General features: G+C 36.4%; 1 protein-coding gene across 1 annotated transcript in view; it reads right to left on the bottom strand.

The window, feature by feature from the left end:
* The window catches only part of LOC149782907 (uncharacterized), a 103,954-nt gene that overhangs the window by 60,345 nt on the left and 28,630 nt on the right, over positions 1 to 14,979 (bottom strand). Inside the window, exons 6-9 of the mRNA XM_089934464.1 lie at positions 14,362 to 14,552; positions 8,436 to 8,601; positions 4,365 to 4,394; positions 2,087 to 2,242 (exon numbers count right to left, since the gene is read on the bottom strand). Coding sequence (XP_089790590.1) covers positions 2,087 to 2,242; positions 4,365 to 4,394; positions 8,436 to 8,601; positions 14,362 to 14,552 — 543 coding nt within the window. The remainder of the gene's footprint in view (positions 1 to 2,086; positions 2,243 to 4,364; positions 4,395 to 8,435; positions 8,602 to 14,361; positions 14,553 to 14,979) is intronic.

Here is a 14,979-nt window from a genome sequence, read left to right as displayed (position 1 = left end):
AGGGCAAGTCCCAAGGTGGATAGGAAAGACCCATGGGCCAACAATGGCTGCATAAATAATCTACGACTTGGCATTTTCAAGGGTAAGGACAGACACAATAGCAATGTATTGAAATTGTTAGTTAACTGTGCAGTATTATAAAGTATAAATCCAAAACAATATGCAAGCATCATAGCAAAATTCTATTCAACTTTGCAGAAATTATGGGTCGACCTTTAAAAATATGCAATCCCCACTCCCTAAATAAAACGTGTAATGATAAGTTCCATCAAATTTCTAGGTTCAGAGTAATGGCCTTGAATAAAAACTTAAACACTGCATTGACACTACAGCCAATGAATTGCAACTGATATTTCTAAGAAAACAGCCAGACAAAAAAGTGCACATGATCAATGGAGCCAGAAAAGTATGACAGAGTGATAAGCTGTATTGTATTCCTCCTCAGGATGCATTCAGACATATTTTATTTCCAAGAAACTGACCCAAACATAAAATGTGTTGTTGTTGTTGTTTGGGGTTTCATGCCATTTTTTCAGTGCATGATGGACAATACATGGTAACTAGTATAACTGGTGGTGGAAGAATCCTGGAAAATCCACACAAAGCTACTGGTACACTTTCTCACATACTGATATTGGTCAAGCCCAAGATTTGAACCCACATGGACAGAGGTGAGATAGCAGTGATTGGTAAAGGTGATTGCTTCAGACCACATGGTCACCCTGGGCCCCTATTAAAAGTGTACATAATCAATGGAGTCCAAAAAGTAGATCCTAGTGACCTTCACTGGGAATGGTGGCCAATCCCAGTTTTATAACTGACTTGGCCTTTTCATTCTGCGATAGTGCAGGGTATACATCAGGGATCTCAAATATACAGTCCATCAAACCGTATCCTGTGGCCTGCAAAATGATTGGCATCACAAGGTGTCATGAGAGATAACAAAGGTGGTGAGGCCCCTAGGCCATCGAAAATGCCCTCGTGTGGCCCTCGGGGTAGATTGAGTTTGAGACCTCTGGAATACATTGTGATGGGATGGTGATCTTAAGGGTTTCCAAGTAATGACCCTGGAGCTAGGCCTCAAAGGACAAGGACAGACATGGGGCATGACCCAGGGACAGCATTGGTTTAAAAAGAATGTTCATTGTCCAAAAAGATATCTGCATGATGATAATTGTGTACGGAATTCTATCAAATTATGTAGAAATTCTGCAGTGACCTTTGACCTCAACCAGCCCTCTCACCAGTATGATAGGATTCACTTAAAAATAAGCAATCTGAGGCCCTAAATACTGCGTGTTGCAAGTTTCATCAAATTTCTATTTTTAGAGTTTGGGAATTGATGGCAACACCAACAATGACATAGACAACAGATGGCTTCATAATTGCTGTCTTGCACTATTATCTGCAAAAAAAAGGGGAGACAAAAACACCAAAAATGATTTCTGGAATCAATGATTCTGTAAAATATGTTCAACATCAAATCTTCAGTATGATCTGATGTCTCACTTGCATCTGTGTTCATGTATCCCTCCCACCTCCATTCTATCCGACTAGTAGCAACTTTAACTCAAAACTTCAACATTGATGCCCCTGCAACCATTGCTGTTAGAACTGCTCCTGCAACTCTAACAGTAATACCTATGTCCCCATCATGCTTATATTAAAAAACACCTAGTATACTGGAAACCTCTATTAGTTTGATGTGAACTGCATTGTAGCCTGGCTGTTTCTTGATCACCCAAACTGTCCCAATCATACTTATACTAGTAAATACCTAGTCTGCTGGAAAATTCTACTAGTTTCATGTGTATTGCCTTAAAGCCTGGCTGTTTCTTGACCACCCAAACTGTCCCAATCATGCTTATACTAGAAAATACCTAGTCTGCTGGAAAATTCTACTAGCTTCATGTGAATTGCCTCAAAGTCTGGCTGTTTCTTGACCACCCAAACTGTCCCAATCATGCTTACACTAGAAAATACCTAGTCTGCTGGACAATTCTACTAGCTTCATGTGAATTGCCTCAAAGCCTGGCCGTTTCTTGACCACCCAAACTGTCCCAATCATATTTATACTAGAAAATACCTAGTCTGCTGGAAAACTCTACTAGCTTCATGTGAATTGCATCGTAGCCTGGCTGTTTCTTGACCACCCACACACAGTCAAAGTACTTGTCATAGGGGCCTGTTGGTTTAAACTCTAGAACACCTCCATGGGTACTGAGCGTGTAATGGCCACAGGCTGAAAGTGAGGTTAAAGAAAACAATTTTATTATGTAACTTCAAAGATATGGAACAAATATGTTATGTAAACAGTCAAAAAAAATTGGGTGGTACACCATCATACAGATTCAGTCAACATCAAAATACTTTTGTTTCACAGACAGAAAGTTGACATACCTCACAAGAATATGTTCCAATGTTAGTGGACCCTGACATAGCATGCACTCTGGTCAAGTTCACTCTTCAGGAGATATGCACAGGAGAATGACTTTCCATTCCTCATATATTGACATGTACTATGAATATGCTGATTAATACGACATTTTATGTCTGTATATGGAATCTTCCATTAGGAACAGACAAAAAAAGTTTGCTTCAATGCTTTTCACATTATAGAGTGGGGATAAATACTATTTTTACTTGTGTATAAGGCATGCATGGCATTAAGTAGGTAAAGTCAGATATGTTGGTGCATCAGGGTGTATCCAATTCCTTCCTTCTATGCAAACAGAGAATTATACATGAGTGTAAATTATATACAGCTCTCCCTTGTTATAATGCACCATGTTATAATGCAATTCTGGATATAAATGCAGTACTCTATGCCCAGATATGAACTGTATTGAATTGGTATGACAAGACTGGTTCAAAGAAAACAACATAAAACTTATTATATCTTTATTTCCGTTTTTTTGTTTGATACATATGTGATTCACAGCATAGCAATGTTCAGAGCGAAATTCTGTTCTGACTATACTATGGTTCCATACATAACCAACTAGTTGTAATGAGCGAGAGCTCTATGTACTTTAAAAGAAAATTGTATTTAATTGTATTTTATGCTAGAAGCGATTTGCAAATAATTGCAATTACAATTTTCCCAGTAGTTGTATGTATTTTACATCTAATAAACATCAGATTCAGTTTCTATTTATTGTATCACTGCAAAACTTCTGCAGTACTCTTTGTAATGGTTATGTGATGCACAAAGTATTATCTCAGAGTGACATTATATGAATTTACCATTCACCATGATCTCAATTCATAGTAAAGACAGTGACTGAAAAGCAATGATGCAATTATTATATTATTAACTGTAAATGATTTTATTTAATCTTGCCCACTTAAAGACATAACAAAAGAGAAAAAGTCACAACTTTATGCAAAAAGGATTGAAGGAAAATGTTTTCTCTCTAAATAATACAATACATGGCAATCAGTATTTGTATTTTAATATATCTTTCCCTCCTTATTAAGAGGTATCTGGGATCGATAAATACTAATCGCATCATGTACCAAGCCATGGTATAGCAAGATTGATAAACAATTTTGTGCATACATTGTATATGTGTTGTTGTTGTTGTTGTGGGGTTTAACGCCATTTTTCAGCACACGATAGGCTATGCATGGCGGCCAGTATTAATGGTGGAGGAAGAACCCGGGAAAACCCCGGGAAGAACCACCAACCCACGAGAAGCTACTGGCAAGCTTTCTCACATACCCACATTGGCAGAATCCTAGACTCGAACCCACGCAGACAGAGGTGAGATGGCAGTGATCCGTAACAGAGAGCGCTTTAGACCACTCGGCCACTCGGGGCCCCCATTGTATATGTGAGTGTGTGTGTGCACGTTTGTGGGGTAAACAAAATACCAAAGTTATAGAAGTAGCATTATAGTTTTGTCCTAGCATAATGCGTCTGCAGATCAGGGTTTGTGTTATTTATTCTACTGATTACTCCACACAAACTGCACAGACCCAGATATGTCGGTGAATAATGCGCTGTCAGATCTGGGTCTGTACATTTTGCAGTTGAACTCAATGTATAAGTGAATATATATGGTATCTAAGAACTACATGGATTTAATTTAATGGTAATCCATGCCGTAACAATGTTATACAAGAGGAATCTTGGTACAGAAGGATTTTATAAGGTGGGGCTGCTGTACTGCCAAGAAAACTTCAATTTGTTTTAGGCTAATGGATGGAAAAGTTCCAGCCTTACATTTACATTTGACTGTGTTAATACCAATCCAACAGTCAGGGAAATTTAAATGCAATTTCTCTACTTAGATGGCTTTAATGCATTCGTTTCCAGAAAATTACTAGAAATTTTGAGACACAAATGAAGAGAAACTTACCTGTGTCTGGATTCGAGATTAGATTGCTATCTATAAAAGAAATATTAAAAAATTAGATCAACATCATAACAAAATCTTCAGGTATATTTTCAAAGTTGTATATAATTATGCAGTCATAAACACATACATCCAAACAATGTTCCCTTATTCCAGCCAGCCATCCGTATAAACATGTACAAGATTACACTTCTATCTAGCCATCTCTCCATCCACAAATATATATGCCAAAATATATGTATGGTAACCTTTGAATCAAACCTAGTATTCAAATCCTGTGAAACTGAATTGATGATCTCTCATTGTAACATTATGGAAATCAGATACATCTAAAATGCCCTCTTTTATATAAATAAATAGGATGCACACTTTTTTTATAACAATTTTTTAATTGCAACAAAGGCATGATAGTAAATGGTGTTGATGCCCTATACATGATATATATTAGACATGAATGCATGTACATGTGCCAATGAATTGTTCTCTGAAAAAAAGGAAAATACTGTAAAAACCCTGCATTAACACGACCCCGCTATTAACACAATAATTGGGGTCCAAAATTTATACATGTTCTCTTATTTGAATTATGGCCTCTATTTCCCAGTATTCATATAAGCATTTAACACTGGATTTAAGCAATACTTTAATTTCAAGTAAACAAATATCTGAGTTATTTTGGCCATATGATAATAGAAACTACATTGTAACAAATTTTAAATGAGTAACCAGATTACATTATTATAATTGCAAGTTAGTAAAATTGTTCATCAACTACCCAAAACCAATCAATTTAAAAATACTGTCTAAAAGTTCAAAAGAATGGCACTTTCAAAGATTTCTAAACATCTTTGAAACAATCCATGTACCATGTACATGAGGGCAAATGCATGTGTTTTCAGATCATACTGTTCATCCTCATTTCTTCGTTGCAGATAAAACATTACCGTAACTATTCATACATAACACATTACCATAACTATTCATACATAACACACAACCATAACTATTCATACATAACACACTACCATAACTATTCATACATAACACATTACCATAACTATTCATACATAACACACTACCATAACTATTCATACATAACACACTACCATAACTATTCATACATAACACATTACCATAACTATTCATACATAAAACACAACCATAAACTATTCATACATAACACACTACCATAACTATTCATACTTAACACATTACCATAACTATTCATACATAACACACTAGAATGCATACAATTACTGATATGGCTCCTTTATAATCAGTATATGAACTAAAATCTTCTTTCCGACAGAATCAACACGGACATCAGTGCATCTATATTTAGAAGGAGGTAATTTCGTAATGTAACCAATAATTTTATATAGCTTCATTACAACAGTCCATTGATAGGATTAGAAATTTATGGTTTATTTATTTGTCTATGTACTTGTAACAATTTTAGGCATTGGTTAAATCAGTGCTGTCCAACCCGTAGCCCACAGGCCACATATGGCCTGCGGGCTGATTTTAAATGGCCCGCCAGAGCTCGAGCAGGCTATATAGTCGTTGCTTTTCAGTTTTCTGCTGCAGCCCTTGGCTTCAAGAAAAACATTTTTCATTGGCCCATGGTGCCAAAAAGGTTGGACAGCACTGGGTTAAATAGTATCTGTTTTGTTGCTTTCTTCTGTATTTTCACAAATACAAGTCAGAAACAACTTTGACTTTACAACACTTCTCGCGAATTTCACAACATAGCATTGGCCCATATGTTCTGACCTACATAAATTGCATTTTAAAGTTAAATCTTAAATAACATAATACCTAGGCTTTGCTTTCTATTAATTGTATATTTTTCTGAATATATTTGCCAAGTGATTTATGAAAACAGACAATCTAATAAACTGGTGCTTCTCAGACACAGCGATGTCCACATTAATACTATATTATTTCCCTGTTATTGGTTCACTTACAGTTACAAACTAGTTTTATGACGAAATAGTGTACAAGAAGCAGTTAAAGTATCCAGATTACTGATTAATATCTAATTCTGTTCTTAAAACACAAATTGCTATTTAGATATTGTTATTAAAGTTTCGAAACACAAGTTTGTATATTTTTATCATCAAATGATAACATGCAGAAATCTGGCCATGTTAGTTGCTAGCTTACTCGAGAAATGGTTAATGGTCAATCAGCTATCAAAACACATGCCTGTGAATATGCAAGGGTTTGTTTGTTAGCATAATTGATATCAAAACTAGGCCTAGCTAGTGATGGCTTGATGAATACATTTTGCTACAACACTAGAACCTAACTAAGGTGAGGGAGCATCTAAAAAAGTATGATCATTTAATGTATGTCTAAAAAAATCACAAGGCGAAGTCATTTTCGCTTTCCCAACAGAAGAAGGCAAAGTTTACATTTTTAGGTGACTAAGTCGCCCACTTTGCCTGGCAGCATTTCCCCTGTTCACTAACATCTCACCTCTGTCTGCGTAAGTTCGGGACTCTGCTCTGCCAACATGAATATGTGAGAAAACTTGCCAGTAGCTTCCTATGGTTTTTCCTCCACAAAATAGACTGGTTGCCATGTATAGCCTTTCATGTGCTAAAATAGCAGTGAAAAAAACATAAAACCAAGCAAAGAAAAATGCCAGATCTGGTCCTCATTTGTTGTTATTGTTATTATTGTGGGGTTTAATGCCATTTTTTAGTGCATGATAGGCTAGACATAGCGGCCAGTATTAATGGTGGAGGAAGAACCCAGGAAAACCCTGGAAAGAACCACCGACCCACGAGAAGCTACTGGCAAGCTTTCTCACATACCGACATTGGCCGAAACCAAGACTCGAACCCGCGCAGACAGAGGTGAGATGGCAATGATCCATAATGGAGAGCGCTTTAGACCACTCGGCCACTCAGGGCCCCCCTCATCTGTTGACAGGTGGGCATCATCCATATGAACCTGAAAGACCTTCATGATGTAATGCTTTCTACCAAATTTGTTGTTGTTGTTCTTGTTGTTGTTGTTGTTGTAGGGTTTAATGCCATTTTTCAGAACAAGATAGGCTATACATGGCGGCCAGTATTAATGGTGGAGGAAGAACCGGAAAAACCCCGGAAAGAACCACCGACCCAAACATTTTGTGATATCTTGAAAATCAATTGATTAACCAAGAAAATCAGGCTACAACCTCTTTAGTATAACAGGAACAATTAAGATAATTTTACTATTCTTATCCATTTCAAAGACTCCATAATAAAACTTGATTTTGTTTGATAAAACACTAAGCCTAATGGCAAAGTGAGCTAACAATGTGTACAAAAATTTGACAAAAATTGCTCTTATAGCTTGAAAATTTAAACCTACAGACAAATATGCTAGTGGTTTCTGCACAATATTTGTAACAAGCTGCATGGGGCATGATGGACAAAGAGCCTGGTCCTATGTTTCTAACAAGCTTCATGGGGCATGATGGACAGAAAGAATGGTCCTAATCAAGTAGCCTACACTGCAAGCAGTGAGGGTATCAAAAAGCATGCCTGCACTAAAACCTGAGCAAATAACAGTACTGACTTGTGATACGATCAGAAAAGTTATACATATCTGAATTTTTAGTTGCATTCTGCAGAAATATTTTTTTTCTGATATATATGATTCCAAATCCACTCCACATTCTTTTTCTTTCCCTTTCTTTTTATGTCTCTACTTGTTCAAATGTTAACACCTGAAAGGTCTTGCCTTTTTCTATATTTGTTCTCTGAGTTTACACATATAGTAATTTTTTCCCTTCTTCTCTCTTCTAACATGTTTCTTTGAAAACAGAATGATGTTATTTTTTCTTTCTAATTTATTTTCATCCTACATCTTTCTCTAATACACACATGTCCCTAGAGACAAGCAACTGCTAATGTCCTGTCTCAAACATTTACTGTTATCCAACAAATGTATTGTTAACCACGTATGTCACATAAAGGTGACTAGATTATGTTTATGAAAAAAATGTGTACTTTTTTTCAAGCATTTCCATTCAGCATATGAGACATCAGTGTTTGTGTGGGGGGAGGGTTTACTTACTGCTGACAAATCTGTAAGTAGCTTTGAAGCCCATGAAGCTTTTCTCATTTCCAATGCTGGTGGGTGGCCCAGTGTTGAGGAACATTGTCAACCGGTAGGTATTTGACACCACTACAGGTCTGTAATTAGCACCATACACTGGTCCCACAATATTACTGTTATCAAACTGAGAAAAGAAAAGAAAATAAAAGTCAAAGATTATACAGAAAAATATGGACAACATCATGATTTATTACATACTCATTTAATCTCAAACTTTTAATCTTATGTTCAATATAATGTGAATGTTCACTCCATAATTCCATATCATAAAACCAGACTGAATCTATTTAAGTGTTTTAATTGATGTCCGTAGATCAATATTCCCATGTATACCAAACTATGTCTAAAATCTTCATCAGCTTTTAATTCCATTCAAAATGAAGATGAAAACATCTAGAAAGCTATGTAAGTGGAGGTATATAATAATAATTACAAAACCACTTGCTTGCTTGATATGTCCAGAGTCAATTACAAAACAATCAGCTTGATTGATATGTCCAGAGTCAATTACAAAACAATCAGCTTGATTGATATGTCCAGAGTCAATTACAAAACAACTTGCTTGTTTGATATGCCCAGAGTCATACAAAACAGCTTGCTTGCTTGATATGACCAGAGTCAATTACAAAACCACTTGCTTGCTTGATATGTCCAGAGTCATACAAAACAATCAGCTTGATTGATATGTCCTGAGTCAATTACAAAACAACTTGCTTGCTTGATATGTCCAGAGTCATACAAAACAATCAGCTTGATTGATATGTCCAGAGTCAATTACAAAACAACTTGCTTGTTTGATATGCCCAGAGTCATACAAAACAGCTTGCTTGCTTGATATGCAAAGAGTCAATTACAAAACAATCTGCTTGCTTGATATGTCCAGAGTCAAGGAAAACAACTTGCTTGATATGTCCTGAGTCAATTACAAAACAACTTTACAAACCATATGCTTGCTTGATATGTCCAGAGTCAAGCAAAACCACATGCTTGCCTGATATGTCCAGAATCAAGCAAAACCACTTGCTTGCTTGATGTCCAGAGTCAATTACAAACCAGATGCTTGCTTGATATGTCCAGTCATAAAAAAAACTTGCTTGCCTGATATGTCCAGAGTCAAGCAAAACCACATGCTTGCTTGATATGTCCTGAGTCAAGCAAACCAACTTGCTTGCTTGATATGTCCAGAGGTGAGCAAAATCACTTGCTTGCTTGATATGTCCAGAGGTGAGCAAAATCACATGCTTGCTTTATATGTCCAGAGTCAAGCAAAACCACTTGCTTGCGCTTGATATGTCCAGAGTCAATTACAAAACAACATGCTTGCTTGATATGTCCAGAGTCAAACAAAACAACTTGCTTGCTTGATATGTCCAGAGTCAAGCAAAACAACTTGCTTGCTTGATATGTCCAGAGTCAAGCAAAACCACTTGCTTGTGCTTTATATGTCCAGAGTCAATTACAAAACAACTTGCTTGCTTGATATACCCAGAATCAAGCAAAACCACTTGCTTGCTTCATATGTCCAGAGTCAAGAAAAACAACTTGCTTGCTTGATATGTCCAGAGTCAAGCAAAACCACTTGCTTGCACTTTATATGTCCAGAATCAATTACAAAGCAACTTGCTTGCTTGATATGTCCAGAGTCAAGCAAAACCACACACTTGCGCTTCGTATGTCCAGAGTCAATTGCAAAACAACTTGCCTGCTTGATATGTCCAGAGGCGAGCAAAACTACACACTTGCTTGATATGTCCAGAGGTGAGCAAAACCAACATGATTGCTTGATATGTCCAGAGTCAAGCAAAACCACACACTTGCTTGATATGTCCAGAGTCATACAAAACCACATGCTTGTTTGATATGTCCAGAGTCAAGCAAAACCACACACTTGCTTGATATGTCCAGAGTCATACAAAACCACATGCTTGCTTGATATGTCCAGAGTCAAGCGAACCACTTCCTTGCTTGATATGTGCAGTCAAGCAAAACCACTTCACTGCATGATATGTCCAGAGTCAAGCAAAACCACTTGCTTGCTTGATATGTCCAGAGTCATACAAAACCACATGCTTGCTTGATATGTCCAGAGTCAAGCAAAACCACTTCATTGCATGATATGTCCAGAGTCAAGCAAAACCACTTGCTTGCTTGATATGTCCAGAGTCAATTACAAACCAGATGCTTGATACAGCATATGAATATGTCCAGGGCTGATCACCCCCAAGGTCTCTACTCCATATCAAACTCTCTGGAGCTCAAAATACCAGGATAGATCCAGACAAGAATCCCAGTCAATGTTGGGATTGCTAAAGAATTTGAAAGAGTTGAACAAGGGATACCTACACCCCTAATAACAGTCACCAAATAGTCTATATCTTCAAAAGAAAAAGAAAGTCTGCCACTGCACTTCAGAGATATATGATGTATGATAATGCATTTCTTACTACCCAATCAAAGAAGATTTTCCACTTTGCATCCTAACCCTATGTATGATAATGCATTTCTTACTACCCAATCAAAGAAGATTTTCCACTTTGCATCCTAACCCTATGTATGATAATGCATTTCTTACTACCCAATCAAAGAAGATTTTCCACTTTGCATCCTAACCCTATGTATGATAATGCATTTCTTACTACCCAATCAAAGATTTTCCACTCTGCATCCTAACCCTATGTATGATAATGCATCTCTTACTACCCAATCAAAGATTTTCCACTTTGCTTCCTAACCCTATGTATGATAATGCATTTCTTACTACCCAATCAAAGATTTTCCACTCTGCATCCTAACCCTATGTATGATAATGCATCTCTTACTACCCAATCAAAGATTTTCCACTTTGCTTCCTAACCCTATGTATGATAATGCATTTCTTACTACCCAATCAAAGAAGATGTTCCACTTTGCATCCTAACCCTATGTATGATAATGCATCTCTTACTACCCAATCAAAGATTTTCCACTTTGCTTCCTAACCCTATGTATGATAATGCATTTCTTACTACCCAATCAAAGATTTTCCATTCTGCATCCTAACCCTATGTATGATAATGCATTTCTTACTACCCAAAGAAGATGTTTCACTTTGCATCCTAGGGGTGAACTGCTTCTTATCCAGGGCTTTTCACTTAATAAAACCTTGCTCTACAACTGGCTTGGTTCACCTGCAATGAGCTAAGCATGAAGGTATAGAAAATGTGGGCTGCTGTGAAGCAGAGATCTCAATGTGCTGCAACAGGGGGTCTCTACTCCATGTTAACCTCCTGAGATCACTGCTAAACCAAGAACAAAGAGAAATAAAATTGTAGAACTACAATAAATGTAGTAATATTTGTTATTTATCATATTAAGTATTTTATTTATCTGTCCTACAATGATACCAGAAAGTATTTATACAATTGTAGTAATGTCTGTCCTACAAAGATACCAGAAAGTATTTATACAATTGTAGTAATGTCTGTCCTACAAAGATACCAGAAAGTATTTATACAATTGTAGTAATGTCTGTCCTACAAAGATACCAGAAAGTATTTATACAATTGTAGTAATGTCTGTCCTACAAAGATACCAGAAAGTATTTATACAATTGTAGTAATGTCATCTTGTTCCAACTGGATTAGAAATGGAAACAAATTTCTGAGCAGCAAAAGGGTAGCAAATACTTGCACTGTGCAGCAATTATAATATTATATTATCATAATTACTACTGCAGTAAAGTATCTCATCTAAGTCCACAAACAAAACAAAAGACAACTGTCAATAGTATACAACCTGTGCAAGCTAAGCAAGATATATGTGCAGTCCTGCCAACCCTAACACGACTTTCTCAGTAAGTTATACAAATTTTCAGCAAGGTAAAACACAATACCAGGTACTGCCATTGTTGACTTTGACAACATGCATTTGAATAGTACTGAAGTGTGATCCAAGGCAGATGCAGCACAGGCAAACTTTATGTTTATAAAGTACACTTAGAGGTTAATTTCCTTCAGTACAATCCCAGAAACTACAGTTCCAACCCCAATGGAGTTCAAAGTCTTCTTGCTTATTCTCCTAACATGAAATAATCTTTGTTTGTATTTTGAATGTGGCAATGTCTACCATTTCTTCTGCCACAAGACAATCTCAAATCAACACATGAAGTCCAATAAACTTACTTGTTGCCTTCCAAGCATTTTTTCCCCTCAAGAATCTGAATATTCTCTATACTTATGTGATGACTGAAAAAACTATTTAGGATGCATACTGTCTTTTTCATCTTCAGCATGTTTTCATTCACTGGACACAACTTCTACATAATACTATATAAGCAACAGCTTGATAAAGCAGCCATTTTTCATGCAAAATATAGGCAGTTTAAAGTCTTTAAGGTATTCCTGTAAAGTTTGATGAACTCCATTGAATCTAATATAAAACCCTGATCCAAGATCAAACAAAGACAAGGCAGTACCTGGATTTGATCACCATGACTGTATTTTAATAAATATTTCCATTATTCCTTAAGTCTGTAATGTAAGCGTCATTACAGCATGCCTGGTAAGTCTGTAATGTAAGCGTCATTACAGCATGCCTGGTAAGTCTGGTTTGATTATTCATATGGAACTAGTCTTGAGTCATCGCTAGAGAATTATGCAAAGAAAAAAAAAATTATTTAAAGAAACAAAATCCTGAATTAAAAGTGAGAAGGAATTGCTTACTCAGTGCTGATACTATGAAGAGACACATAGTGAAATTGGTGTCGCCTTTTATCTATGTATGCTATGTTTAAAAACCTTTTTAACACTCAAATGTAGCAATGACAAAGGGGAGTAACACCCTAACAAATAAAATATATAAGTGGATTCACAAAAATACATTTGAGAAAATCAACAGCAATATTTGCTATTTTGATGTGTGAAATATCACATGTCAGATCTTGGCCATGCATCCAAGATAAAAGTGAAAGTAAAAAGGATGTGGGTTGTGATGCATGCATCAGACTCAGACTAGTTCTTAGTTGTATAATCTTCCTTATTAACAGGAGGAAGGAAACATATAATCTGTAGCCTGGCCAAGCACCCTTAAAGGTCAGGCCAAGCACCCTTAAAGGTCAGCTATGCAATATTGGTGGATAATGTATTGCTGCTATTAAACATTCTTTTCTTAGACACATTCACTTTTAAGTTTTAAGTCTTGGAAACCAAAATGATGGGTCACATCTAAACCTTAAGTACAAGGTCTCCACAAAATTTGGTCAAGGTAACTGTCAGAACTAATGTAATATAACATACATATTTCTTCTTTCAATCACCTTGGCCTTTGACCCCAAAATCAATGGGTCTCCTTCATGCACACCTGTAGGTCATTTATAAATTCTGAAGGTGCAGGAATGACCACTGAATTCTATGGAGAAACCACTTCTCTTCCTTCAATCATAGTGACTTTTAAATACTGACCTCAAGATCAATAGGTTCCTTCCTTCTCCCAAGTGCAAGTCATTCCAAAGTCTAAGTCTGTGACATATAACCAATGTTATTGTGCAGAAACCATTTTTCCTCATTCGTTATAGTGACCCCGACTTTTGATCTTTTGACCCTGAAATCATTAGGCTTCTTACTTATCAAGCAAGCTACTGACAAAGTTTGTTTGACTGTAGTTGGTGGATAACTTACATCACTGTGAGCAAACCATTTCTATTCTATCAGTGACTGACCTAGACCTTTGACCGTTTGAAGTGAAATCAATGGGGTTCTTCATTTACCTAAGTCCCAGACACTCCCAAAGTTTGGTAAATGTAGATGATGGATATGTGAGTTACAGTAACAGATGGATGAACAACATCATAATGTGGGCATATAAAAATGTGTAACAAGAAACATTAACAAAAAATTGCATCACTCACAGCTAATTCTGTTTTTGGAGACAAATCCCAGTCATCAAATGTCACTTGTATATAGTCATTCTGGTTTTCACTGATGAACACAAACTCATAGTTTTCATAATTTTGAGCATAACCAGTTGGGAATGAAGGAGATATGACGAAGCCAGTGCTATTCTCACTCACAGAGGAGCTTTGTATCTTTATTGTTTTCTCTGGAAAAAGAAAGTAATGTTATCAATACCAAAACTTTGCACACTGTTCTCATGGTATCATTTGCATAACAAACTAAACTAACAAGAGAGATTTACAATGGGCCATGCCGTAAAGCAAAAGATTTAAAAAGTTAGAAAAGCCTTAATAAGTACATGTGTAAATAAGCAAACCAAATGCCATGAGCTTATACTCAAGCATTCACTAACTATAATCGGATTCCAACAGGCAAAGTGTCATGTGATGATCTACATTCAAATGACAAAGCCCATTACTCTGTTCAAGCTGGAGCAGATGAAATGATGAATCCTCTCTGAGAGATATCTGTATTGTGACATAATGAATGGTTCTAAAGCCATACTGGCTACAAGAAACTTCTATTGCAAACATCCAATACTGACTGATAAGGGGCTTTAAATGTCACAATAG

This window comes from Sinohyriopsis cumingii, chromosome 15 (genome assembly GCF_028554795.1).
Source record: "Sinohyriopsis cumingii isolate HCF-2022 chromosome 15, ASM2855479v2, whole genome shotgun sequence".
Lineage (NCBI taxonomy): Eukaryota > Metazoa > Mollusca > Bivalvia > Unionida > Unionidae > Sinohyriopsis > Sinohyriopsis cumingii.
This window is presented reverse-complemented; position numbering and strand designations above follow the sequence as displayed.